We start from the raw sequence: 27,593 nt of genomic DNA on the forward strand, positions 1-27,593 counted from the left end.
ACACACTGAACATATCTAGACGATGTGACACGGCTGCACAAAGATACGACGTTTATTTTCGAGTGATGAACATATTCACAAGTGACTGATGCAAAAGCGAAAATGTTTTCAACACGAGAAGATAAACTTCATATCTTTGCGCCACCATATCAGGTTCTTTATATTATATGGACACATCCAGAAAAAAATGCAAGTTAATCAAAAGAATTTTAATTTTCAACCTGTTCGCCATTTCGACAACGCGCTTCAAGTCAGCGGGAAAACACTGGGAGTGATGTCATCGGAGTGAAATATCAGGTATTATTTTTTTCACGGTCCGGTTTCCATCAAGTCCTGCGCTCTGACTGGCTGGTGAGCGATACGGACCCCGGTTACGGACCTCTGGCTACTCGCTCGTTCACAACAACAAACAACATAGTAGCAATTTTTGCCAACATTTATCTTTTTTATAAGATTTATAAGATTTTTATCAAAAATCTTGTAAATTTTTGCCAGCATTTCTCAGGAGAATAGCATTAATTTTACAGCATGGATAGTGATAACGACAGTGTTCACAGCGAAAGCGAGTTTTACTACCCTGAGGAAGAAGAAATAAAAGAAAACATTGCAGGAGAAAGCTAAAAACCTGTAACTGTTGCTAACGCTGAGCAAAAACATGGCTGAATCCTGAATGACTCAATTTTGTATAAATAGGGGACTACATAGGTGGCAAAATGTAGTTTTTTTCCTGCCATGGAAGTGCACTTGTATACCGAGGAGGAAGCCATTTGCATTACAGCCGTGAATGAGGATTCAAAATGGTGGCTCGGCTCGGTTTTCCCTTTCGGGCGCTCTCGTTTTCTGTTAGAATTTGGTAAAGAAAAAAATAAATATATTATTTACCAGCTTAAGGTCGGTCCGTATGGTCAAATACTGTGACCTCGGCCTTAAATACTGACCTCGGCCCAGAGGGCCTCGTTCAGTACTTTCAAGACCTCAGTCATGGTATTTCACGATACGGACCGACCTTAAGCTGGTAAATAACATTTATTATACATACGGGACACTTTTTTGATGGAATAAAAACATGTTGAATGAATGAATGAATGAATTTATTTTATTTCGAACATGTATAAAAATGTATGTAACTATTTGTACATACAAAAGAAAGAAAATGAAAGAAAATGTTCTATTCCCTTCTAGCAGGTTTCATTCATTTGGTTTGATAGCATGCAATATTGTTAGCATATCGCTTATCCTACGTGTATTACAGCACTCTACCCAATGGAGAATGAGCGTTGAATATGGTTTACGATATTGCATGGTTGTCAAGACGACACGTCAGAGACGTAAAACTTCTGTGTGAGCGAGTGACTGGGACAATTTGTAAACAAACATGGCCACCAGGTTTGCTTTGTTAAATACGGAAGATTTTGAGAGAATTTTGAAAGAGAAAGATGTGTTGAACACCCGAAAGGAATGTGTATTATAATACTACTACTAATAATAATATTGGCTGGCTGTTTTGCATGGTATATCAGATATATTCCATTCAGCTAGCATGATATTGAACTTGTCTTCGACTCGTTCAATATCATGCTAGCTGAACGGAATATACCTGATATACCATAAAAAAAGTCAGTCAATATTATTTCAATATGTCACTCAGATTCGCGATGTATTTTGTATGAAAAATACGAGTTTTTCAACACGAGAAGATAAACTTCATATCTTCAAGCCAACGTGTGAGTTTCTTTTTATTATATCGACACATTCACAAACAAAGTCCTCAAATTTATAAAAAAAATTCATCGATTTCTTCATGAGTGACAGAGATTTATGTCACAGTTTTGGTTCTCCATGTCCCGGATGTAGCTCGTATGAAAAATACGAATGATGTATTTCCTAGTAAAACACTCGTGCCCATAATTATATGGTAAATAAAAACATTGTTTAAAAAACCCCCAAAAATGTTCCAGATTTTAGATTCTTCAAAGTAGCCAGCGTTTACCTTGATGACGTTTTGCACCCTACTGGCATTATCTTAAAGGAGAACTGAAGGCTAATTTTTTATTATCAAAATTCTATTTATTAAATGTCGGAATGCATTTTTGATCACTATTTTGTCCCTGCTATAGCAAGTTGAGTGTTTGAAATCTGCTCTGTAATATATCAGTCCATATGTCAAAGCAATGGCCGTAAACGAGATTTGTTGAGACCTGTGCGAGACATTGTAGGACGGAAGTAAAACGTACAGCGGAAATCCAAGTCACCGACATCTGCCAACGTTGTCAAAAGACGCGCGCGCCCTCTTTCGAATGCTGACGTAATCAAGCCGGAAGTTTTGTTTGTTTTGATAGCAATCAGGAAAGTTTGAAAAAAGTAGGCAGTAATCATCATTTAAACTCGTTTTTGTGCAATATTTCGTTTGGCAAACAGTTTTCAAAATGGCGCCACTGACACCTGTCTGACACTTCACGTTTCGAAGTCTCGCACAAGTCTTGTGAAGATCGCGCGGATAAGCGACGCCTGCCGTGGACCAAACGAACTAAATTCAACACGGCTGAAAACCGAATAGGCCGATGAGTAGAATATTTAATCGCAATTAGTTGCCAATATGAGTCACGACATAAGGTTACTAAAACCGAAAACGTAATTGAATAACACGTTAATTAAGGAATAAAGCAAGTTTAAAAATGACTCCAGTTCTCCTTTAACCAGCTTCATGAGGTCGTCACCTGGAATGCTTTTCAATTAACAGGTGCCTCGTCAAAAGTTAATTAGCGCAATTTCTTGCCTTCTTAATGAGCTTGAGATCTAATAGTAAATAATAAAATTCAAGTAAATAGCCCTATTCCATAACTGTCGTAATCCATATTATGTCAAGAACCGAACAGGTAAGTAAAGAGAAACGACATCCATCATTTAAGACATGACGTGACTTTTAATTAACAAGAATAAAGAAAAACCATTGAATTAGAAAGTGTGTCCAAACTTTTGTCTGGTAATTTAAACTGCCCACTAGCAAGCCAGCTAGTCAACATTTAGCAATAATGCCTTCAGCGAGGTCTGGCGAAGAGCACATGGATAATAAATAAATAGCTTCTATCTAAAATGGTACATATAACACAACTCCATGCATGCTTTATTCAACTGCACACCTGAATGTCACATTTGTAAACTCGCCCCCAGCCATTTCGTGGATGCGTTATGGGAATACACAGTCCCTCAGCTATTGGGGCTGTACCATACAAACACCTGAAAATAATAACCATGTCCTAAATGGTGTTCTACTCTACATTTCCCTGTTAAGATCACCTGAAACTGGACCCTCCTTAATTAGCGTGCTGAATAGTGAATGGGGTGTGATTTCAGACACGCAGTCAGTCTTATTAAAACAAGTCTTATAGTATGTTCTGGTGCATCTTAAAATGGCTGACGTTGTAGTAAAAACCAAGTGGACGTGAATTCTAGCGTATAGAAAGCTTGAGCCTGAATCTTCTGAGTATCGAATACAGGTAGTCGTCGATTTACGACCTATGCGACTTACGACCGATCGACTTTACGACCATCTGGTTATGACTGGCAAGTAGGGCTGCACGATTATGGAAAAAATGATAATCACGATTATCTTGATCAAAATTGTAATCGCGATTATCAATCACGATTATTCTTGATGTTAGGGAAATCACTTAAATTTTATTTCACTATATTCAAACAAACAATATGAACAGCTTTCAGTGCAGAATGAAATTTAAAAGAGAAATTCTGATTTCCAAATGACAAATAAATGAAATTTATCCAAGAAATTACCAAAGGATGAAGGAACTGAAAACTCAATTGCAATTACATAGCATTATACTGAGGCCTACAAGTTTTTAGCTAGAAAGACCAGCCTATCAACATGCTCTGGCTTTAAACATGAGCGAAGGCAGGTCACAACATTGCCTCCAGCGCTAAATAGTCTGTTGTTCCGACATAGTTAGCTTTTCTCTCTCACCTCAATCTGCTACCTACTCTCACGCTATCGCCCCTTGAAGAAGAAACCGCTGCACTGAAGCTCTGTGCACTTGGCTAGTGTTGCCAGATACTGCTAACGTTTTCCAGTCCAAAATATGTTCAAAACCCGCCAAAAAGCACTTAAAACCGCACAATCTGGCAACACTTGGCTTGGCTTGCTTGCTTATTTAGGCGGAGTAATGACCTTACATGCGTCGGATCGCCCCTAATGGTTTGGCAGAGTACTGGTCAAAAAGTGCTTGATCAGATATGCAGCAGAGCTCGCATTTTAAATGGAAATAAATCGCGATTTTCATTTAATTTAATCGTAGCAGCCAAAATCGCGATTTTCAATTAAATTCGATTAATTGTGCAGCCCTACTGGCAAGTGTTTCCCAGCTGAGCGTACAACAGTTTCTGCCCCAGCTCCCAGCAGCGCCCAGCATCCAGCCACTGTTGCCAGATACTGCTGACGGTTTCCAGCCCAAAATATGTTCAAAACCCACCAAAATGTACTTAAAACTGCCCAATCTGGCAACACTGCATCCAGCCTCTTCTATTATGTGTGCAGTGTTTCGCTGGACAAACAACGAGCGAGCTACAGCGCGCGTACGGCTTAACCAGATCTTGTGCTAGAACGTGCGCAGCTGGTAATCAAAGTAACTTTCACTTTTCTGTTCTGTTACACTGTTCCGTGTCCAATGTCCAAAATGAAAAGCTAGTTTTCAACTGTTCAGCTAAAAAAAAATGTAATTAAAACGATTGTGTTGTTGAAATGATGTGTTTGCAATTTATCATTAAAAACTGATACAGGTGGATGAAAGAGTGATAGTGTGATAAAAAAGTACTATACTAGTACTACTGAGTGATAAGAAGTCCTCGTGAATGCTTGATAAGTAGACAATAATAAATAATTAGGTGTATTTTTCGGCACGCGCTGCGCACTATGGCTCAAAATAATATACCGCATGAAATAAAAGTTACTTTCACCCCTGAGTATGCAGTGTTTGACTTAAACCAAATAATGAGCCGAGGTAATGAAATAAGAAAATGTTGATAAAATAAGACTTTAAGATGATTACAATATCATTACACATCACAATATACTTACATTCATTTAACACAGGCCGACTTACGACCAGATCGGTTTACGACCGGTCAGTCGTAACCAAACGCAGTCGTAAGTCGACGACTACCTGTACATGGTTTCTCTTCTTTCTGGATTCAGTAAGTCAGGAGAAATCATAAATTCATTAGTGAGTCCTATGTTTCGGATGGAAAGCTACTTAAGTGGTGGGTAATGGACTTGAACTCGGAACTTGGGCAAGATAGTTAGCTAGCTAGGTGCGTCAATACATACTTAGGGAAATGAGGATCTGTATTACTGGGAAAGTGACGACTGCATAGCCTTAAGGCCAATTTATGCTGACAACGCAGTCCTCGCAGATGGGGTCGCAGATGGCGTCTGCGTAGCCCCCCCCTTCGCAGACGCTCTGCGCGCACCTCCCAAAAATTGTGACCACCGCAGAAGCCTCGCAGACAGCGTCACAGACAAGACGGCTCTGATTGGTCCACTCTACATCCGCTGTACACGCACTTCCGCTTCCTTACTTTCCCGGTTTAGTTTGTTTTCACGACCGCCATTTTTAAAAACACGAACGAAGATGGAGCAGCACGAACAGTGGTTGATCGAGGAAGTGAGGAAGTACGTACATCTATACGACTCCAGTTCTAGTCATTATAAGTAACCGGAGGATAAACACTCCACTAACCACACCCACCAACTACTCCTAGCGATTTCGCGACTTCGCGCCCCCTTGTGTTGTGGCGGTGAATAACATCGCGTACGCCTATTACTCCCCGCTCAACGATAAATTACAACTGTCTGCGAAAAGCTATCTGCAAAAGCCTTGTTGCAAGAGCATGCAGAGGCCCTTAATGCTCATTATTTCTTGATAATGTTTCTGATGTAGAACAAACGTTTTCAGACCAAGGGCCACTTTATCCATAAAAAAAAAATTCGAGGACCACCCAACCCCCTAAATATCCCGAACAAAAAACAATGAGCCTATTTCAAAATTATATTACAAATTACACACTAATGAATGACAGTTTTACAAATAGTATAGCCAACTCACTCACTGTTGCCTTTCTCTTAATGGGAAGAATGGTGCTGCTTATTCTGATACATCAGTGAAGCAATGTCTGGCTCCAAACTGGAAAGTTTTACTCTCATATTGGGGGCCACATTGATCTGGTTGCGCTGCTTTGTTTTCTCAAACAAAGAACCATCATGTCTTTGCACTTTGTCTTTGCTCATGCCAGATGTTTTTGTGTTTTTCTTTTGACTGACCCCGTCTTCAGCCACCAATCCATTATCTTTGACAATTTGATGCTAAGTCTAATTTGGTTACTCGTAATTTCTCCGCATTCTACATTCCCTCCACATTCAGAGATGACGTTGATATGAAAGCGTAACCTAAAGTGATGTAGCTATCGGCAGTGTCGCAAAACTGTTGGCTTGTTTAATGTCAAACAAATTCAAATGATAGGCTACTATTTGGATTTACATCGGACTTTATTCAATACAGAAAACAACTCATCTGTGCCACTCAGAACTTTACTTTTGGAGTCACGTAGGCGATTTGAGAAACACTGATAAAACGTGATATTTTACGACATCAACTCGCGGACCACGCTTTGAGAAACAGTGATGTAGAATATCAGGTTTACACCCTCAACAGTGTGAGCAATAAACAACATTTTTGCACTGCAAAGTATTTGGTTTGATTTTGTCTGTGTTCCTACTCTTTATCAACTTAAATATTCCTTTTGTTAAATTAAAAAAAAATACATAAATAATAATTTTCTTAAATCACCAACAATAATTATTTATCCACATTTGTAAAGGTTGGAGTAAAGATAACAGCCTATTAGCTAAAATATTCCTTTTATTAAAAATGAAAAGGTTCATAACAAAAAGGGCTTTTCTTAATAAACTTTTGAATATTTTACAATCTCCATTTGCTTCTCTTTTCTTTAGCTTTCAGCAGTCACCCACAAGCTCTTTCCCATTTTAGATCTGTTTTTTGTGCAGAGCTGCGTTACTTCCACCGACAGTTAAGTCATGTGTATGCTGGCTAGTTTACGGACTCCCTCTGCTGTTTTTTTTTTCCATTGATTCAAATGGTCATAAATTTGTATCGTGATTTATCGTCGGATAACTTTTGCCAATATTAGAATGTTGTAATATAACTAATCTAAAACTAACAACTTGCCTATTTGGAGGGAATATACAGTGGGGCAAAAAAGTATTTAGTCAGCCACCAATTGTGCAAGTTCTCCCACTTAAAAAGATGAGAGAGGCCTGTAATTTTCATCATAGGTACACTTCAACTATGAGAGACAGAATGGGGGGAAAGAATCCAGGAAATCACATTGTAGGATTTTTAATGAATTAATTGGTAAATTCCTCGGTAAAATAAGTATTTGGTCACCTACAAACAAGCAAGATTTCTGGCTCTCACAGACCTGTAACAACTTCTTTAAGAGGCTCCTCTGTCCTCCACTCGTTACCTGTATTAATGGCACCTGTTTGAACTCGTTATCAGTATAAAAGACACCTGTCCACAACCTCAAACAGTCACACTCCAAATTCCACTATGGCCAAGACCAAAGAGCTGTCAAAGGACACCAGAAACAAAATTGTAGACCTACACCAGGCTGGGAAGACTGAATCTGCAATAGGTAAGCAGCTTGGTGTGAAGAAATCAACTGTGGGAGCAATTATTAGAAAATGGAAGACATACAAGACCACTGATTATCTCCCTTGATCTGGGGCTCCATGCAAGATCTCACCCCGTGGGGTCAAAATGATCACAAGAACAGTGAGCAAAAATCCCAGAACCACATGGGGGGACCTAGTGAATGACCTGCAGAGAGCTGGGACCAAAGTAACAAAGGCTACCATCAGTAACACACTATGCCGCCAGGTACTCAAATCCTGCAGTGCCAGACGTGTCCCCCTGCTTAAGCCAGTACATGTCCAGGCCCATCTGAAGTTTGCTAGAGAGCATTTGGATGATCCAGAAGAGGATTGGGAGAATGTCATATGGTCAGATGAAACCAAAATAGAACTTTTTGGTAAAAACTCAACTTGTCGTGTTTGGAGGAGAAAGAATGCAAGTTGCATCCAAAGAACACCATACCTACTGTGAAGCATGGGGGTGGAAACATCATGCTTTGGGGCTGTTTTTCTGCAAAGGGACCAGGACGACTGATCCGTGTAAAGGAAAGAATGAATGGGGCCATGTATCATGAGATTTTGAGTGAAAGCCTCCTTCCATCAGCAAGGGCATTGAAGATGAAACGTGGCTGGGTCTTTCAGCATGACAATGATCCCAAACACACCGCCTGGGCAATGAAGGAATGGCTTCGTAAGAAGCATTTCAAGGTCCTGGAGTGGCCTAGCCAGTCTCCAGATCTCAACCCCATAGAAAATCTTTGGGGGAAGTTGAAAGTCCATGTTGCCCAGCGACAGCCCCAAAACATCACTGCTCTAGAGGAGATCTGCATGGAGGAATGGGCCAAAATACCAGCAACAGTGTGTGAAAACCTTGTGAAGACTTACAGAAAACATTTGACCTCTGTCATTGCCAACAAAGGGTATATAACAAAGTATTGAGATGAACTTTTGTTATTGACCAAATACTTATTTTCCACCATAATTTGCAAATAAATTCTTTAAAAATCAGACAATGTGATTTTCTGGATTTTTTTTCTCATTTTGTCTCTCATAGTTGAGGTATAACTATGATGAAAATTACAGGCCTCGCTCATCTTTTTAAGTGGGAGAACTTGCACAATTGGTGACTGACTAAATACTTTTTTGCCCCACTGTGACAGCATGTGACGTGATGTCCCACTTTAACTGTGGCTCCAAAGCTACACAGCCTCATCACTAGAGTTCAACCTTTAAATGTTTCTTTATCTTTATTACTGATAATGAAAAAAAACCCTACATACAATAACCAAACATATTACACTACACAACACTATACTTAAATAATATTGGATGGCGTTGATCAGCTAGCACGTTATTGAACGAGTCAAAGAAGAGTTCTATATCATGCTAGCTGAATGAAATATCTGAGATACCATGAAAAAAAGCCATTATTATTATTATTATTATTATTCATACACATTCCTTTCGGGTGTTCAATGTGTCTTTCTCTTTCAAAATCCTCTCAAAATCTTCTGTATTTAACGAAGCAAACCTGGCGGCCATGTTTGTTTACAAGTTGTCCCAGTCACTCGCTCACATGGAAGTTTTACGTCTCCGACGTGTGACGTCATGTTGTCTTGACAACCATGCAATATCGTAAACCATATTCAACGCTCATTCTCCATTGGGTAGAGTGACGTAATGCACGTAGGATAAGCGATATGCTAACAATATTGCATGCTATCAAACCAAATGAACGAAACCCGCTAGAACGGAATAGAACACGTTTTTATTCCATCGAAAAAGTGTCCCGTATGTATAATAATATACATTATATCACACTACACTATACTAGACCAAGACTAGATACAACTGGTAAGAACGCGATTATATTTACATTGTGCACATTGAGTAAGATATGCACAATGTACAGTAAACACTGCAAATGTTTTTTTTTTCCATATCAGGACAAAAATACTCTCGCCATTGCCCGTTTCATCTCGTGCCAAATCATTCAAAATGGTACTGTAGTGGCCATCAAGTGAAGCATTGCTAATCCCTAATTTAGATACAAACTTAGTCGTGTGGTTTTCTTCACACGTTCTGATCCGATACCTAACAGATTAACACTGCATAATGTATTAAAATTATTTAAATAAGTACAAATCTTTCAAAAGCTGCTAAAGAATCCCAAGCGTGGACATCTAACCCGTCCTATGACTTAATGACTGAGGAAAAACATGTGTGCTCTAATTAATTTCATTTGCTCACTAGCGCTCGCAGAAAACAAACATTTGGACATGTCACCATTAAAAGCACCAAAACGTGATTTATCACAAAGGCGAAACATGAAAGCACCTTCAGTGTGGCTGCGTTTAATCATTACTGTATGTTTAACCCCCTCTTCTGGTCACCATTAGCACTGACAAGTGGCAGCAGGAGACCTGAGGACTCAAACCCTGCGTGACGCACAAAGAGACTGTCGCGTCCTACTATGAAGAGAAAAATGGACACATTACAGTAGATGCACCATGAAAATGAAATGCGGGAAAACAACTGCTCTGGTGTGGCGTATTCTAATATCCTCTATAAAACAGACAATAAGGATATCATATCATATATAAAATATACGAAGAGAAAGAATGTGTGTACAGGATATGACTTGAGAACATCGGAAAATGTTTACCACAACATGGTCAGGATTTTCCCTCCAGATGTTCATGTGCGGTTTTATCGACGCGAGCTGTTCCATTCACCTTGATATTAAACCTCTTTAGCAAACTCCACAGGTTCACTCACACATTCATGCACAACAGATTTCCATTCTACAAGGTGCATTTTAAGCCAACGTTCTGGGACACTGGGTGTGAGAAACGCACACGGCGTGCCACCAAGAGCAAACGGAGGAGTTGCAGGAAGAGTGGGAGGCTGAGTGGGGAACAGGTGAGCGTGTTACGTTATCAAAATTACACGTCTGGTGTCACCGGTGATTAAATGACAGAGAAAGAGTGGTGAAAATGGAAAAAGGGGGCATTCGAGTGTGCCACAGGCAAGGGAGCTCATCAGTGCATAAGAAAAGCAAGATGTCAGACTACCATCAACACACTGATCTATTCCCCGTCAGCCAGATGGGGGGGGAAAAAAAAAAAAAAAAGACTTGCAGTCAGAGACATCCATCAACTTGAGACAATCACTGCTTGGAGGTTAAATTCACTCAGAGAAAAAAAGTGCAGTGTTTGGTTTGAAGCAAAATTCCAACAACTCAGCATTAGAACTTATGACTTGCTGTGTTAGTGTGCACATTACTGATTAAAAGTAGTTCTTCATTTAAAAAAAAAAAAAAAGCGCAACATGTGCTCACCATCAACTGGTGACAAATCCAGAAGCTCATCCATTCTTAATGCAAAAAAACCAACATCATCATCACAGGCACTTCAGAAACCTCACTGCAAACCTCGCTCTTTTTACCTTGTCCTTCTTGGGCTGCACAGTGGTGAATTCGGTCGAGTTGGACATTTTCAGGGACTTGGAGCGGTGCTGGGGCTGCCGCCGGACCGACTCCTCCCTGCTGTACTTGACCGAACCGCTGGCCCGCATGCGCACCTTCCCCGTGCCCTGAACGCTGTTTACCCCGATCATCTCCTCGACACGAGCGCACGGCTAAGACGCACGAGAGACGGACAGAGAAAATGCTACACGTCCCTGTAGAAGTGAGAGCAAAGGAAGGGGGGGGAAAAAAAAGGAAGAAGAGTGGAGGAACAGTGGAGAGAATGTGGGAGCGACTGCACACGGGTATGCACGCACACACAGATGCGTCTCCTTGCTTCAAAACAGCAAAGGCACTGCCCTCTCCAGCATCGCGTCCAGTAGTGTTTGGATTCAGAGCTGCCGTTCGTTCCCCTGGAAGCAACGCTACTAGTGACTGGGAGTTTGAGAGAGAGAGAGAGAGAGAGGGAGAGAGAGAGAGAAGGAAAAGAAAGAGGGAGGGAGGAAAAATAAAGGAGAGGGGAGGAGCAGCTTCCTCCCCTTCTTGATTAAGCCAGTGCTGAAGAGAGATTCGGTTTTTGTCTGAACTGTGACAGCGCAGCACTCTCGAGGCTCAGCATCAGGTTTATTAATGTGCACACAGCGAGATTTAAGTCAGCAGAACAGACGAGCACACAGCAGTGAGCACAGAGGGGTGACATGGTGGTGCATAGACCCCTTCGGATGTGAACTAAGGGCACTCAATAGTGGCATTTTCTAAAGCGTCCCAAAAGCAAAAGATTTTACAGCGGTCCGAAAATTCGGGGATTATTATTTGTTGTTTTGTGAAACCTGTTTGGAACTGGGTATAAGGGCTGAACAAGTAATCTATTATAACCCATCAGTAATTTTATCATCATCATAATCATCATCAGTCATGGCCTAATAATAATAAGTTAAATTTATATAGCGCCTTTCAAAAAACCCAAGGACGCTTTACAATTATAGACAAGGAAAGAAAAAATATATATATAATAAAAAATAAAAAAAGTCCACCAAGTAGGGGTCAGGATGTAATTCCCGTGGTGTAGCAGCCACAGTCCCACCAAAAGGCACACGAAAACAAGTCCCACATCTCCAGCACCGCCGCCGTGACGCCGTCAGCAACATCGCTCGAACACCACGCCGTGGATCCACACAGCGAGCAGAGAAGCTCCGCCACGCAGAGCGCTGGTGTGGCCCAAACCGCCTGCACAGCCGCCGCGACGCCACCGAGCAACATCGCTCGGAACATCACGCCAAGTGTTAAAGCACAGAGCACTGGACAACCACGATGTAAATTGAGCAACAGGCTCACTGCAGTCCACAGCTGGGAGTGCAGGCATCGCCCACAGCGAACCAAGGCCTGGAGGGAACCGACGCCCCAAACTGGGTCCGGAGCTACACCACAACCGGCAGACAAAACACTCAAACAAACACCAAACTACACAAACACACAGGAAAGAAAGAAAAAAAAAATAGAAAAATAAATAAAATAAGAGCTCCAGTGAGAAGCGGCAGCCAGAACGCGCACGACGTACTCTCAACCGGAAACAGAAACGAAAAAAAGTATGGGTAATGGGTAAAGAAGCAGCTTTGGAACCAAAAGGTTGCTGGTTCAATTCCCAAGAATGGCTGAAGTGAATGGTTTGAGCAAGGTGCCTAACCCCCAACTGCTCCCCAGGCTGCTCTGGGTATGTCGTACGCCACTCTGGATAAGAGCGTCTGCTAAATACCATTAATGTAATCACAATATACGCTTCCACCACCAAGATCCCATGAAAGCCAGCGATAACCGAACGGATTAAAAGTCGTAAATAATAGCAGCGCTGAACATGTTCAATCTGTAAACAGCACCAGAGTCCACACTGTCCACTCTGAAATGATCCTCGCTATGCCCTCCTCTGTCCGAAGGCGCCATCATTCACGGTGAGAACCCCGAGGGGTCCGTGTCTGTTCGAGTCAAAATGAACAGCCAGATGGACTGTTTCAACGCTGAAGCTGGTGTGTTATCGTCTCGCACTCACTCACAACAAGTATCTCCAAGTAATAACGAACCAAAGGGCAAAAACAAAACCTTCAGTAACGAGCTCATTCAGGATCTGCAGTTCCCTCGGTCCGAGTTGATAAATTCACAGATGCAGCATGTGAATACAAATGCAGTAGCTATAGGGGTGTTCACACGTCAACTTTTACTCCGGTGTAGCACCGGGGCTGCCCCGGTAGAGCGTTCACACGGTACAAAGTTATCCCGGTGTAGCCCCTGAAAGCTGCTTAAACCGGTGCAAATCTAACCCTGCTTGGGAGGTGGTTTAAGAAATTTACTCCGGAGTAAATGCTAGTTTGCGGGGCAGCACCGATATAAAATGGGACGTCTGAACGCTACAGGGGTAGACTCGCTACGCGTGAGGAGAGTTGATTACATACGGGCATTGCATAATTTGCATCCTGGTATTTTGCGCTTCCAAAATGGCAAATATCAACAACAACAGAACTGCGCGTCTTCCAGTGTTGCCAGATTTGGCAGTTTTAAGTGCATTTTGGCGGATTTGAACATATTTTGGGAAGGAAAACGTCAGCAATATCTGGCAACACTGGTGTCTTCATCCACGTTGTTTTCCCGGCGCTTGGTGATGCCATGACAACCGGGAAAAAGAAGTACATTTTCACGCATGCGCATATTTCATTTCCGCATTATTACTATCGGAAATGATAGTAATAATGATAGGAAATGATAGTAATAAAAGGAAATATCAAAACTTTATTACTATCAAAGGAAATGATAGTAATAAAGTTTTTGCTACTATAACACGGTCGCAGAAACTGCCGTGTGACCGCAAGTGGGGCTGCACCGGTGCTAACACGCTTCTCTCTAGTAAGCAGGGTTGTGACGTGTGAACGCTGCGCAAAATTTACACCGGTGTAAGATATATCGCAACAAAATACATCGGTGCAGCATCCATGCAAATATGTGCTGTGTGAACACCCTATATGACTGGTGATGAAAATGAAAGCGAGCGCTTACTCGTCACTGCACGACTTTCAGCTCTTTTATACAATTGAGGATACAATTTGGGGGCGGCACGGTGGTGTAGTGGTTAGCGCTGTCGCCTCACAGCAAGAAGGTCCTGGGTTCGAGCCCCGTGGCCAGCGAGGGCCTTTCTGTGCGGAGTTTGCATGTTCTCCCCGTGTCCGCGTGGGTTTCCTCTGGGTGCTCCGGTTTCCCCCACAGTCCAAAGACATGCAGGTTAGGTTAACTGGTGACTCTAAATTGACCATAGGTGTGAATGTGAGTGTGAATGGTTGTCTGTGTCTATGTGTCAGCCCTGTGATGACCTGGCGACTTGTCCAGGGTGTACCCCGCCTTTCGCCCGTAGTCAGCTGGGATAGGCTCCAGCTTGCCTGCGACCCTGTAGAACAGGATAAAGCGGCTAGAGATAATGAGGATACAATTTGTTCGTTCATTCATCTTCATCAATCTCTTAATGATGGATCCGAGGCACATCCCGGGAACACCGTGCTGTATGGGATGAGACTTTGTTACAAGACACCATGTACAAGGGAGCTGATCCACCTGCTGGCATGTTTGTAGGAGTTAGGACGAAACTGGAGAATCTGGTGAAAGGGAGAACTTGTGAAAACCAGCAGCTCGGATTGAACCGGGAACGCTGGAGCTGTGAGGCGGGAACGCAATTCCAGTGTCACCCAACAATTTAATGTTTTATACAGTATTTGGACATGACCGCCATTTAAAAGTAAGCCTCCATGTTGCTTATGCTCGTTTGTTTTCTGACCGAGTCGAAAACTCTTTTCATTGCTTCAGTCTGGAATGATCCTACAAATGGTGATGTGGGCGTGTCCCTTTTCCAAAGTGCCCTGTGTAGGGTTCATTACATCCTGACGGAGCTCAACATCACATTTTTGTACCAAATAAAAAGCAGACACACGTCCCTATTGGCTTTAAACAGGATCATCTCGGTCCCAACTTTTGTAGGCTTTTTTGGAAGTAAAATATTAAGAACGGTTTGGATGGAAAGGACTTAAGCATAGCGCTTTTAACAACAGACACTGTCGCAAAGCAGCTTCACAGAAAAAGAAAGAAGAATAAACAGATGAACTAATTTTATCCCGAATAACTTTATCTATCCCTGATGAGCAAGCCCGTGGTGACGGTGGGAAGGAAAAACTCCCTCAGATGATACGAGGAAGAAATCTGGAGAGGAACCAGACTCAAAAGGGAACCCATCCTCATTTGGGTGATAACAGATAGTGCGATTATAAATAACTCGCTTCTATAACTGTCCCCTATAGAGTCACACAGTACAACTGTGTAACCAGGAAAATCATTATAGTTTTAGCATGACGTCTGTTTTGTTGAAGTTCTAAAATGTTCATTGATGGATTGTTTAAGTCTTACTTGAGTAAACATGTTAAAACAAAGATGTGTTTTTACTATGTAGGGTGTACAAGGGAATTTAACCCTCCATGGAGGGCACAGGCAGTGAACAGAAAGTCATTTCAGAGTTAACTTGACTGACTGTTAGTGGACCATGATTAAAAAATATACATATACACAGTAGTGTGCAGAAGTCTTGGCACATGTAAAGAAATACTGTCGACCAAAAATCTCATCTCATCATCTCTAGCTGCTTTATCCTTCTACAGGGTCGCAGGCAAGCTGGAGCCTATCCCAGCTGACTACGGGCGAAAGGCGGGGTACACCCTGGACAAGTCGCCAGGTCATCACAGGGCTGACACAGACACAGACAACCATTCACACTCACATTCACACCTACGGTCAATTTAGAGTCACCAGTTAACCTAACCTGCATGTCTTTGGACTGTGGGGGAAACCGGAGCACCCGGAGGAAACCCACGCGGACACGGGGAGAACATGCAAACTCCGCACAGAAAGGCCCTCGCCGGCCCCGGGGCTCGAACCCAGGACCTTCTTGCTGTGAGGCGACAGCGCTAACCACTACACCACCGTGCCGCCCTCGACCAAAAATGGCTTAAAAAAAAAGAAATTAAATGTTTCAACATTTAAAAAAAAAAAAATACTATAAACAGCAGTACGCCATAATCAATGACGACCCTTTGCTTTAAAAAAAAAAAAAAAAATTAGTCTCCGGTACAATGAGTGCAGTTTTATGTGGAAATGAGCTGTAGGTTTTACTGAGCATCTTACAGAAGCAGCCACAGTTCTTCTGGACACTTTGACTGTCACACTCGCTTCTTCATTTTGCACCAAAACCCAGCAGCCTTCATTATGTTTTCTTTTTTCATCTGAAAAGTCGCCTCTTATGTAATATGCTGATCAGATACAAATTTTTTTTTTCCCCTGTAACATTTAATTTTGGGCTGGAAAACGAACGTTTGGACTCGAAAATGTTTTTGTACTGACTCGATAATGTAGAAGTCATAAAATAGAAATCTATAACAAAAGTTTCTATGGAAAAAATAGGGGACTTAAGACTTTTGCATGATACTGTGTGTGTATATATAATACCCACATGCACTGGATATGAGCAATCACACACTCTGATTGGCTACTCTACTACTAGGCTATCAGCTCATATACCGTGAGTAGAGAAAAACAAAACGGCGGCGCGTGTTGCTGAACCAACAGAGGACGAAATAAAAACTCTACTCAAAAATAAAACCCCAAATCAACAAAACATGGAATAAAAGTATTTGATGGCAAGTACATATCTTTTTTTTCCAAGAAAAATTTGTTATTATTATTATAGCATTTTTAACAAATTGCTCCCGTCATTTCGTTGGTTTGTTTACATTCTACGCGGAAATGATTTTGTCAGAGGTTTTGTAGAAAGTTTTTATTTATCGAATTTGCAAAAAATAAAAATGCTCCGTTTCTCAAAATCCAGTGAATGTGGATAGAATAAAAAACAGTTATTCCACTCAGGGCTTTGAACCGGTTCAAGGAACGAAAACCGGGAACTTTTTCTATTTCACATGGAACAGAAACGAAACCAGAAACTTTATTATTTTTTATGTTCCGGAACAGAAACGCTTATTAAAAATAATGGTAACCGGTTAATATCGGTTTTTATTTCGTTCCTCAAAGTTTCCGTAGCCTACAAATAAAAAAATCATTCTTCTCCTGCGCAAGTTTCTATGACCCGCTGGGGTTCACTTCCTGTGTGACGTTCGCTGACAATGTAGAGAGCGGGAGGGTGGACTACTATCACGTCTCCACATCTTAAATAAGAGGTAAATATTGCAGTCTATCGTTATTCAAAAATGTCAATTTCAAACACGATATCAATATATTTGTCCACGTTAATGAGAGGCTCGCGAACATTAAATGACGTTAACCTCTGTTAGCCTATCAATGCATAGGGCCTGACTAGCCTTTGGTAACACACTAAACGAATTCTCTTTCATTTTTGGCACTTTTTCTGTTTGTGTAGATGGGAAGACATACTGAGAATCCAAATCGCCAACATTTGAAATAATAATTGTTTTGAATTATTTCTTGTCTTATTTAATGAAGGTTGTAATAGAATTAGCCTACATTTGGCTTAAGCTGGATGAGACAGAGACATCATTTTATAGCCATTTGTTAAACAGCTGACAGGGAACGTAATTAACAGTTCCGGGAACGAAAATTTTTTGTTCTAACCGGTTCTGGAACGTCTATTAATGGTGGAACCCAAAACCAGAAACGTTAAAATTCCGTTTCTGTTCGGAACGAACCAACAGGAAAAAAATTCTGGTTCAAAGCCCTGATTCCACTCAATCTCATCGTACATGGCTTATCGCTGACTTGGTGCTATGTGCCTCATTGGCCATCAGCTCATGTATGACTCAATTTAACAGAATAACTTAACTGTGTAAGTATTGATTCTGGTGCATGCAAGGCATAATATAAGCAAAAATGTCAGTTATATTAATGCTAGAGAAACATTTATAATATACACTTACACACATCTCACACCACGCCAACTGTTTGTCCACATCATGCAGCCGTAGTGTGCATCATAATGGTTACAGCTAGTTTATACCACTGGTAATATAATCAAACAACAGAAAAACCTACACTCCAATGGTATAAGACAGCATGCTGCATAATACAGCGTAATTCAACACCACTTTCAATTCAGCTTTCAATTCAAAATCAATAATTCACGAACCTAATCTGGCTAATTCTGTTTATATATGCAATACAAAGGAGGCTATCCGAGTACAAATTACACCCACATGGTCAAAACAGCATGATCCAATTCGACTCGTAGTCCAAGTGCAGAAACGGTGAGACATCCCATATAAATAAAGATGCTGATCCAGTTGCCTTTTGTTATAATCGCAGCCACTTAGTGAGCTACTTCTGAACACAGCACACAGTCTGACATTCAGGTTAATACGCAGCTAGGATGAAGTATACTAGGCCTTCGAGAACAATGATAAGTCTGTGGAAAAAAAAAAAAAAAAAAAAAAAAAAGAGTGTCACCTCTGTGATAAGGCACCGGTTTTACTGCCGAAGACAAATTCCTGTGATTTGGAGTGAAGGTGTTAAGCATTATGGGACAGCCTTGTTGTTCTACCACGTACACAGTGCTAACGTTTGGGGTGAGAATGTTGCAAGGGAATGATTACGGAGACGGAGAAGGAGAAAAATCTAATCTGGCTCATCAGGGGATCATTCAATGCCCGTTCGGGGAGGATGGAATTAAGGGCAGAAATTTGCCTTGATCTGCGAAAATGTACAGCCGGTATGGACAGCGGCTTTGCCTCAAAATTTCCATGAATAATCAAGATTAATTTCACTGAAGCAGCATGCAAATCACAGACTGGAGGTTAAGGACAAAAAGACCATAACGTTTTTATGGTCCGTTTCATTTTTGCTGTCTGTACAACCTTCGTGAATGTCGTATACCCGAGAGAAGTTGAACCCCAGAGCAGGCAATTATTAATTAGGTAGCAGATAACTATGCGAGTCACTTCAGTAGGACACAACCCTTGGCTATGTAACGTCCAGACTTTTCAGATGAGCTAATTAAGATTGTTTCGACAGGAAAATAGCATTGGTATCACTAGGAGTAAAGCTGAATATAAAAATGTCCCATAAGCACATCCCTGAAGCCATGTGTCAGTCAGGATACGAGTGTCAGTGTGAGCAGAGTTGTCATTTTGTTTTGAGCTGCAGGTTGCTTAAAGCAGCACGGTCACTTGCCAGACAATATGCCTTAATAAGAAGAGTGAGCTACTGGCTCAATGCATCGTCCTGTCCATCTGTTCCTCTACTGCAGACACAGAGGGACAAAAGTGTCTCCTCAGGCAACAAGCATGAACTACTTTACAGCAAGTGCATGAGTTTGGATCGTCAGCACTAGAAAAGCAGACAGGAAACGACGACATTTATAAAAAAAAAGGGGGGGGGGGTCACCAGTCATTTCAACATGGAATGAAAATGATCTGGCTACACATTAAACAACTACACAATAATAATAAAAACCACTATGCAAGCACAAAGAAAATGCTGTTCTTAAAAGCACTAAAGATGCTACGAAGTTTGGTCTAAAACTATTCAAAGGTAAGGTGGAACTGTGATTTATTTTTATCTGTTTCAAAACAAAGTATTTTATGTGACTTGGCGTAGATAAGTGACAAGTCTGCTCGCGCCGTTATTACATTTGCATGCCGCTTTTGAAGACTGAAATAAAAGGTTTTTTTTTTAAATACTACTTTTTAAATAATCACCTGTGTATTCATGCTAAAAATAATTATCCACCTCAGGCTCGGTGAATATCAGTGATTATTCTAGCCACATTCACTGGATATGAGCAATCGGACGATCTGATTGGCTAGTCTACTACTAGGACAGACCTGGGCATTTTCCGGCCCACGGGCCGCATCCGGCCCTTTGGTTCATTCTGACCGGCCCGCGTAAGGTTAATGAGAAATTACAAAATAAACGTATTTTCTAATTTTACCTCATGCATGGACTGAATGTGCATTGCTTTTATTTTGAAGTTGTGTTCAACAAAAACGCAATGCGCGCGACATGAAAATGACATGAAATCCCACGAAACCTAATCCCGCGATGACTACTTCCGTAATTTGTCCAGACCAACCACAAACTTGTACGTCATCCTTCAAACGGTCCAGCCAATCACATCGTGTGACGTCACCAGCAGGCGCCGGAGCCGATCTCCGGCGAAAAGCACCAAATGAGGTGATTAGACTACAAATGTGGGCATCATTATTATAATATGATGTATCTTGCTTGATATTTGGAGTAGAAAGACAATATTGTGATGTCTTTATTGTGTTTTGGGGTGAATGTGACTGAAAAAAAAAATGGTACAAACGTTCACATTTTGTTAACCATTGTTTTGGGAAATTTGATTGAATAAATGACATTTTTTGTAAGGCAACCTCGTTTTTTTCCATACTCTTACCAGTCTTAGCAGCTTGTAAAAACAATGTTATTTATTACTTTATATAAAGAAATACAATTAATATTATGCAGAATTTAGTTCAGCCTTTTGGTCCGGCCCTCCACAAAATTTTCTGTTTCTCATGTGGGCCCCATGGGAAAAAATAATTGCCCACCCCTGTACTAGGATATCAGCTCATATACTGTGAGTAGAGAAAAACAAGATGGCAGAGCGTGATACTCAAGCAACTGAGGACGAAATAAAAATTCTACTTGAAAACAACCCCCCCCCCCCAAAATTGTCAAGTATTTAAAAGAAACAGAAATAGTGAAGAGTACAGTTTTTTGTTTTGCTCCCCCCCCAAATAGCGCTTGTTCTACACTCCAGCCCAGTCGGTGGCGATAATGCACCTTTAAGTTGGTTTGCCAACCGCCAAAAAAAAAAACCTAAAGAAGAAAACTCAAAAAATACAAAAAAAAAAAGGCACAACAAAATATGGAATAAAAGTATTTGATGGGAAGAACATATCGTTTTATTTTTCAAGAATTATTACTATAGCATTTTTTCACAAATTGCTACTGTCATTTCGCCGGTTTGTTTACATTCGAAGCATAAATGATTTTGTCGGACGTTTTGTATGAAGTTTTTATTTTTCGAATTTGCAAAAAATAAAAATGCTCGGATTCTCAAAATCCAGTGAATGTGGACAGAATAAAACAGTTATTCCACTCAATCTCGTCGTACATGGCTTATAGTTGACTCGGCGCTACGCCCCTCGTCGGCTATCAGCTCATGTACGACTCGATTTTGTGGAATAACTGTTAAATAATAACCTCGACTTCATCTTGGTTATTATTCACTGATATTTCACCTCACCTTCAGTGAATAATTATTAAATAACTCCAAGCATGCCTGCATGTAACTTTTTTTTTTTAAGTTAATCTTTCCTCATTTAGATAACACAGAGTCTTGCACTTCTTACGAACTGCTGCTGTTGTCATAAAATCTCTCCTAGGCTTACCCAGAACTCCTATTTTCACAAGCGTTATAATTAAGATGATAGTTACAGTGTTTAAACTGTATCTGTAATGACTCATGCCCAAAGTGTACACCCTGGTGAGTGAGAGAGAAAGGAAGCACTTAGTGCCAGTGCTTGCTAAACATGTGACAGTTTCTCTGCACCATCATCGTGAATAATGCCGCGTGCACACAATTCACGGCACCTTGCGCTCTTTATTTTTATTTTTTAATGGCCATGTTCCCTGATATTGATCTGTGAGCTGAATTTGGATGCCCTTTCACTCTCTACTAAATATACTGTTTACTGAGATGGGTTACTAAGATACTTGTACTGAAGAAAAAATGATGTAGTTCCTCCTCTTGATATTTTCACAGGGTAGACAGCAGTCTGCTTTGCTACAACTTCCATTACTAACCATGAAATGCACCCAGACTGCATTTTGTGTAGTTTGCTCATAGTGCGGCAACTAGTGTTTACTTCACATAGTAGTATTGGATGCTGGACATGAATAAATGAGGATTTGTATCAATGCATCACATTTAATACTACTATTTCTAGTACTACTCCTGATCATTGTTCTACTACGACTTCATCTATTATTACTCTGGTTGTCCTTCGTGTCCGAAGAATACTTGTTGTGCGATTCATTTGTGGCTCCTCATGTGGCTCTGCAGTCCAAATCTGGAAGCACAGAGCCTTGAACAGATGGAGCACTGGAATTTTGATGTTGTGACAGCTGTTGAACGTGCTCTGTGGCGTCTCTCTCGTGCCTTGACGAGTCTCTGCCGCCGTTTGTCCTCAAAATTTGTGGACGCTGCATGGGTCAGTGTGTGCCAGCGACTTCTGTCACTGGCTGTGGCCTCCAGTTCTCTGGGCTTGATGTCGCACAACTGGAGATTACCCTTCAAGGTGTCCTTGTATCGCTTATGTGGACAATCTTGCTTCCTTCTGCCATCCACTAGCTCACCATACAGCAGCTAGTGGGGGAGGTGGTGGTCTTCCATCCTGATGACGTGTCCCACCCGATGGAGTTGAGATTTGACCAGGGTGGCTTCGATGCTGGTGCAGTCTGCCCTTTCCAGGACTTGCAGTTTGGTGACTCTGTCTTGCCATCGGATGCCAAGCATGGAGCGGAGGGCACACGTGGAAGCTCTCCAGCTGTTTATTATGTCTGCGGTACAGAGTCTAGGTCTCGTAGCCATAGAGGAGGGATGTCAGGACAACAGCTCTGCACACTTTTAACTTCATGGAGAGCTTGACGCCGCACTGGTTGAGTACCCTGTTGCGCAGTCTTCCCAGTGCCTGGCTCGCCTTGCTGATCCTGGAGGTTCTCTCTCTGTCGAGTGATCCATCATTCGAGATGATGCTTCCCAAGTACTTGAAGTTATCGACGTTTTTAAGCAGTGTGCCATTGATGTTGATGCTTGGGTCCAGTGAGACTGAGTCTGGAGCTGGCTGGTGCAACACCTCTGTCTTACCTAGGCTGATGGTAAGGCCAAAAGCTTTGGATGCCTCAGAAAACTCGTTGAGCATCGTCTGCAAGTCTCTGTTCTTATGTGCCAGGAGGGCACAGTCATCAGCGAAGAGGGCTTCCTGTATGAGTCTCTGGAGGCATTTGGTTTTAGCATTTAGGCGCCTGAGATCAAAGAGTGAGCCATCCAGACGGTATCTGATGTAGACACCCTCCTCCATGTTCTGAACAGCATGTGACAGCATGCAGGTGAAGAACAGGTTGAAGAGGACAGGCTAGAACACAGCCCTGTTTCACGCCATTTGTGATGGTGAATGCTTCAGAGGGGTCACCACTGCAGAAGACCTGCCCTGTCATGTCGTCGTGGAGCAGCCAGATCATCTTCACGAACCTGGGAGGACAACCATATTTTTCCAGCACTGTCCACAGGGCCCATCTGTTAACAGCGTCGAAGGCCTTCATCAGGTCTATAAAGACTGAGTAGAGGGCTTTGTTCTGCTCAATGCATTTCTCCTGCATCTGTCTCACAGTGAATATCATGTCCACAGTGCTGCGCCCTGGTCTTTTTTTTGCACCAAGTCTTTTTATTTATATTTGTGCATCAAAAGATAATGTACAAAGTACATACATTCAAGAACGTATATGATCAAAAATGACACAAATATAAACAACAACAACCCCACCCGCCCATCCCTGCAACAATAATACTGTACTGGTGTGCAACCACTTACATTATAAAAATGATACAGATAGAGTAAATAAAGAAAAAGAAAAAAAAAATTAGAAAAATAATAATTAATTCAAACAAAACAGCGTGATAAACAAGCTAAAAAAAAGTAAAATCAACAAGTGATTGACAGTGGTCCTCATGGGTTTCAAATTATACGTAATACAGGATCAGTTATACAAATAATATACCTACAGAACACCAATATTAGTGACATCTTATTTCTCTATATAACTTAAAAAAGGTTTCCATGTAGCATCAAATTTTTGAATACATCCTCTTGTAGAATAACGAATCTTCTCTAGTACCAAATGGTGCAGAAGATCATTGATCCACATCTTAAAGGTTGGGGGAAGTTTCTCCTTCCACTTGAAAAGTATTAATCGCCTAGCTATAAGAGATGCAAAAGCTATCATATTCTGTGCCTGGCGGTTCAGGTGGGTGTCTTGAGGAGTGATTCCAAATATGGCAGTAATGGCAGAAGGTTCAATAGGTACTTGTAAAACATCTGAAAAAGTTTTAAATATTGACTGCCAGAAGTTTTCTAGTTTTGAACAAGACCAGAACATATGTAAGAGAGTGGCTGGTGCTTGCCTGCATCGATCGCAAATGGGGTCGATACTAGGTGTAAACTTTGCTAGTCTCACTTTAGACCAATGAAGGCGATGCATGACAAACTGGATAACTGTGTCGTAAGCAGATTGAAGAGGAATGTATTCTAGCTAAAGCTCTTTCCCATATCTCCTCAGGAAGTTCAAACCCCAAATCATTCTCCCATTGAGTCTTTAATGATGTCAAAGGTTCCAAATTGTATGTATTTAGTAGGGAATACATCTTCCCAATATTTCCTTTGGAGCCTGAATCAAGCTTCAGAATGAAATTTAGGAGGGTATTGGGTGGTTGGGATGGGAAGTGAGTAAATGATGCTGATATGAAGCTACGGAGCTGCAAAAATCTAAAAAGATGAGAGTTTGGGATGTTAAATTTAAGCTTCAATTGATCAAAAGATGCAAAAACTGCGCCCTGGTCTAAAGCCACACTGCATCTCGGGGAGATTTCTTTTGAAGACAGTAATGAGTCCGTTTAGGAGGATATGAGCGAGGATCTTGCCTGCTGTTGAGAGAAGTGATATGCCCCTGTAGTTTCCACAGTCGGCTTTGCTTCCCTTGTTCTTGTAGAGGGATACAATAAGAGCATCACAGAAAACCTCAGGCATGTTCTCCTCAATCCATATGCTTTGCACAACATCTTGGAAAGCCTTCAGAGCATTTGGGTTTGTTGGCCTCAGCTGGAATGTTGTCTTTTCCTGATACCTTGAGAGAATTCATGGATGATATGACCTTTTCTATCTCACTGATTGAGGGCAGCATATCCAGTTCTTTAAGGACAGGCTGTTGAGGGATCTGTTGAAGTGCTGTCGGTTCGACAGTTGAGGGCTGGTTGAGCAAAGTGGAGAAGTGTTCAGCCCAGCGTTTTCTCAGTCCTTCCTCAGGCACGATCCATCTGAGGATAACAGTGGGGAGCAGCCTGATCTTGTTGGGCCAAAGACTTGCTTTAGGGCATTGTAGAACTGCTTTGTGTTGTGGGTGCCAGCATAGAGTTGAACTTCCTCCACCTTTTCCTGCCACCACTGGTCCTACATTTCCCTCAGTTCTTTTTGCACCTTGGTCTGCAAGTTTTTGAACTTGTCTCTCTTTGACACGGACAGAGGGTCATTCTGCCATTCGGCAAAGGCCTTGTTTTTCGCGTCCAGGGCAGTTCTAATGGGAGCATGGTTCTCGTCAAACCAGTCTTCGTGTTTCCGGGCTTTGGGATCCAGCACTTCTTTTGCAGTGGCTGTGTCTTTGAATTGCACCCACTTGTCAGTACTAGATCCGGTGAGGCTTGGGTCCTTGGGGAATTTTTCCTCTAGTGCCTCTTGGAAACAAATGAAGCCACATGGATGCTTCAGTTTTGCTGTGTCAAAGGACACCCTCACAGCTTTAGGGGTCTTGCGATGGTGGGGAGTGATGTGCAGGTTGAAGACTGCTCTGACCAGTCTGTGGTCTGTCCAGCAGTCCTCGCATTGAACGAGTGATCCTGACATCCTGCAGGTCGTGCTGGTGAATGACGACAAAGTCAATCATGTGCCAATGTTTGGATCTGGGATGCATCAAAGTGGTTTTGTACTTGTCCATGATGCAAAACATGGTGTTAGTGATGCACAGGTCATGCTCAGCACACTTGCTTAAGAGTAGCAGTCCATTGCTGTTCAGTTTTCCCACACCATGCCTCCCAAGCACACCGTCCCAGCTCTGGTAGTCCTGTCCTACCCTGGAGTTAAAGTCACCAAGGATGACTAGCTTGTCGCTGGCAGGAGTTGACCTGATGATCTGGTCCAGGTCTTCGTAGAACTGCTCCTTGGCATCTTCTGAATGGTAATGTACCGAGACTTCGAGAGTGGGAAGCGAAATTCCATGATGCGCTGAGTGCAGCTATGTCAATGCTGTAACAACATAGTTCGATCGCCACTAATGGTGTTCTTTCAGGTCTGGAAACCTTTACGTTGTCCATCAAGGTACGGACATTCCATGCTCCAAAGATGAGTTTCTTTTGATTTGTTTTTCTTCGGAATGTTGTTCGACTGCTATGAAGGATGATCTGTCAGCTGCAGTCAGTTGGCCAGATTATTAAGGGCAAGCAATGTTTGGGGTACCTTTTCTAACCCCCTCCCTCCTGTGAGGGTGGGCAGTGCTGTCCTAAAGAGGCTGCCCAGCTGCCCTGGATGTTGCCAAATGTCTCCATTGCTCCGGGTTCGAAGGACAAGCGACCAATGTCCAGGGCTGCCTGTGTGCAGTGTGTGTCCAGGGCTGCCTGTGTTCAGTGTATGACCAGGACTCCTTCCGTGCCTCGCCCTGCTCTCAGCGTCCCACAGTGCTTGCTGGAACCGCCTTCCTAGCCGTTGAACCTTCTTGTTGGTTTCATCCGCCCAGTCTGCCGGCACCAGTCTTCACATGCAAAGGGTAGGCAATCCCTAACTCACCGAGGGTTTGAGACCCGTCAGTTACCCTCACCAGGTTTAGCCAGCCTGTCAAAGCTGTTGCCCGGGGTGTGGTCGCTGTTGCATCCAAACAGCTACGAGGAGCCACTGGTGAGAGCTGGGGCATCAGGTGAGGACCAGATACGGATGAGCTGTTCTGAAGAACACGATGCGACTCTTGATCTGAGATTGAGATGCTGACCTCTTCTGCTCCCGGACCTGCCTGATCTATCGTGATGCCCTATGTCTGGCTGGAGTCTCATCACATTGCTCCTGTGGAGGACGGCCCCAAATGGACAGTTGAAAGTCACACTTGGAAGATGCTCTGGACACTTACAGTAATGCTTTTATGGCTGAGGACTACAGTTGACTTGCTAACTTTAGGACTGCAGTTGTCATGAACAGTTTTGCACTCAAGTTTCCATCAATGAAGTGTTATAACATCAACGAAACTGACTTCATGTTAAAACTGTTAATGTTATAGTCATGTTGTCTGTTATCACCCAAATGAGGATGGGTTCCCTTTTGAGTCTGGTTCCTCTCGAGGTTTCTTCATGTTGTCTGAGGGAGTTTTTCTTTGCCACCGTCACCACAGGCTTGCTCATTGGGGATAGATTAGGGATAAAATTAGCTCATATTTTAAGTCATTCAAATTCTGTAAAGCTGCTTTGCGACAATGTTTATTGCTAAAAGCGCTATAGAAGTAAACTTGACTTGACAAGCTCCTCCGCAAGAGGTGCTACCT

At 42.1% G+C, this 27,593-nt stretch overlaps 1 protein-coding gene across 8 annotated transcripts in view; it reads right to left on the bottom strand.

Moving 5' to 3' along the window:
- psd3l (pleckstrin and Sec7 domain containing 3, like) overlaps positions 1–27,593 on the bottom strand; it is a 504,243-nt gene that overhangs the window by 74,418 nt on the left and 402,232 nt on the right. The window contains exon 1 of one of the 8 annotated variants that reach the window (XM_060908182.1): positions 11,171–11,612. The exons of the other annotated variants lie outside the window; for them this stretch is intronic. Within the exon in view, the coding sequence (XP_060764165.1) occupies positions 11,171–11,341 (171 nt within the window). The 5' untranslated portion in view covers positions 11,342–11,612. Of the gene's footprint in view, positions 1–11,170; positions 11,613–27,593 lie in introns of those variants that run through there. 8 annotated transcript variants of the gene reach the window in all.

The sequence above is a fragment of the Neoarius graeffei genome, chromosome 25, assembly GCF_027579695.1.
Source record: "Neoarius graeffei isolate fNeoGra1 chromosome 25, fNeoGra1.pri, whole genome shotgun sequence".
NCBI lineage: Eukaryota > Metazoa > Chordata > Actinopteri > Siluriformes > Ariidae > Neoarius > Neoarius graeffei.